At 38.8% G+C, this 2,305-nt stretch overlaps 1 protein-coding gene across 1 annotated transcript; it reads left to right on the plus strand.

Annotated features, from left to right (window-relative positions):
• Window positions 1–617: 617 nt before the first annotated feature.
• On the plus strand, window positions 618–1,808 carry LOC133175272 (uncharacterized). Its single transcript, XM_061310370.1, has one exon. It carries the CDS (start codon window positions 618–620, stop codon window positions 1,806–1,808), a length of 1,191 nt encoding a protein of 396 aa, XP_061166354.1.
• The last annotated feature ends 497 nt before the right edge of the window (window positions 1,809–2,305 follow it).

A 2,305-nucleotide genomic window follows, 5' to 3' on the forward strand; every position in this document is an offset into this window, starting at 1 on the left:
AGAAAATGCATCAGATACAGATGACGTAAACAGAGTAGCTATAGAAGATGCTCAGGAAAGAGACAGAAACTTAGAAAAGATGGTGAAAGATTCCATAAACTATGACTTTCCAGAACGTCTTGTGGATGATGTAAAAGAAAACTCTTTAGAAGATAAGAGTTTCTTAACTCAAGTTTCAGAATCTATTCACATTCAGGATCGTCATTACTCAATTGGACTTCCGTTTAAGAATCCCTTAATTCAGTTACCCAACAATATCATGCAAGGATTTCAGAGACTTGGAAGTCTAAAGAAGAAACTGATAAAGGATCCAAAGGTTAGAAATGACTATGTGACTTTTATGAACAAGCTGTTTGAGAAGGGATATGCAGAACCTGTTCCTCAAAGTCAGCTACAAAGAGAGGATGGCAGAGTATGGTACCTACCGCACCATGGAGTTTACAACAATAAAAACCAGGGAAGATTAGAGTTGTGTTTGACTGTTCTGCAGTGTATATGGGGATTTCACTAAACAGCCAGTTACCCCAAGGACCTGACCTGACCTAACAAATAGTTTACTTGGTGTACTTTTAAGATTTCGTCAGGAGAAAATTGCTATACAAGGAGATATTGAGGCTATGTTTCACCAAGTATTAATCCCTGAACAAGATCGAGACTGTCTAAGATTTCTGTGGTGGAAGGATGGCAATCTAGATGCCAACCCTGAACAATTCAGAATGAAAGTTCACATCTTTGGAGCCACTTCCTCTCCAACTTGCTGTAACTATGCACTACAACAGACAGCTAAAGAATATGGTTCCGACTTTGATCCTACAGTGGTGACCACAGTACTCAAGAATATGTATGTAGATGACTGTTTGGCTTCGGTTGACACAGAGAAGAAAGCGGCCTTACTCATTAAAGATCTGTCTACACTTTGTAGCAAAGGTGGTTTTCATCTGACAAAATGGATTAGTAACTCAAAACAAGTCTTAGAATCTGTTCTAGAAGATGATCGCGCTAAAGATGTGCAGGAATGGAACCTTGAAGGTGAAAGTGAAACACTCGTAGAACGTGCACTAGGTGTGTACTGGCTTGTTAACAGTGACCATTTAGGATTCCTGATAAACATTAAAAATCAGCCAACAACCAGAAGAGGAATTCTATCAATAGTGAGCTCAATATTTGATCCTCTTGGTATCGTGTCACCTTTTGTGATGACAGCAAAGACACTTCTTCAAAAAATGTGCAAAAATTCAATTGGATGGGATGAAGAGATTACAGGAAGTCAGCTTAAGGACTGGAAAAATTGGCTGACACAAGCAAAAGAACTTGAAAATGTAACACTTGAAAGGTGCTACAAGCCACAAGACTTCGGGAAGACGACATGTCAGGAGTTGCACTGTTTTGCAGATGCAAGTGAAGTTGGAATAGGAGTTGTAATATATCTACGACTCATCAGTGAGACTGGAAAAATCTACTGTTCCTTTGTTCTTGGAAAGTCAAGAGTGGCACCGTTAAAAACAGTGACGATACCGAGGCTTGAGTTGACGGCATCAACTTTAGCAGTGAAATTATGCAAGATAGTTACAAAACAGTTGGATAATCAAGTTGATCAAGTTTACTTCTGGACAGATAGCATGTCAGTTCTTCGTTACATAAATAACACAAAAACTCGTTTTCAAACATTTGTTGCCAATAGGCTTGCCATAATTCATGCAGCAACTACAGTCAACCAGTGGCACTATGTCAACTCTAAAGATAATCCAGCAGACTGTGCGTCAAGGGGAATACCAGTAGTAAGTAGATTTCTTGAATCAGCAGCATGATTCAGTGGTCCTGAGTGGTTATGGAAACCAGATGTTTCATGGCCGTCTACTGAAATCATTAGTGATTCGTCAGAAATTGACAGTGCTGAAATAAAGGACAGCGTCAACACAGCAGTTAAACAGAAACAGTGGAAGGAATGGAAAGATTACTCCAGCACTTCTCTTCCTGGAAAAAGCTGAAAACAGTGACTGGATGGCTACTCTTAGCACGAGAAAACCTCAAAGGAATAATGGAGAGGAAAAGAGAACGGAGATCAAGAATGATATCGGAGGGATTTACAGAAGAGAAAATACAAGAATTGGAAATGAAGGAAATGCATAACAGATTGAAAAATGCTACACAAAGACCTTCATTAAATGTAGACATTCTTGACAGAGCAGAAACAGACATTTTGAAGTATGTGCAGATGAAGCATTTTGCCCAAGAATTTAAAGACTTGAATTCAAGTGAAAATGGAGTTGTGAAATATTTATCAAGATTACCCAAATTATACCCA

This window comes from Saccostrea echinata, unplaced genomic scaffold (assembly GCF_033153115.1).
Source record: "Saccostrea echinata isolate AGI-Se365-2 ecotype Australia unplaced genomic scaffold, CSIRO_AGI_Sech_v1 ptg000062l, whole genome shotgun sequence".
Taxonomy (NCBI): Eukaryota; Metazoa; Mollusca; class Bivalvia; order Ostreida; family Ostreidae; genus Saccostrea; species Saccostrea echinata.

Bases quoted from the DNA above. Each gene is read 5' to 3' on its own strand.
- LOC133175272 (XM_061310370.1), top strand. From the start codon at position 618: ATGTTTCACCAAGTATTAATCCCTGAACAAGATCGAGACTGTCTAAGA.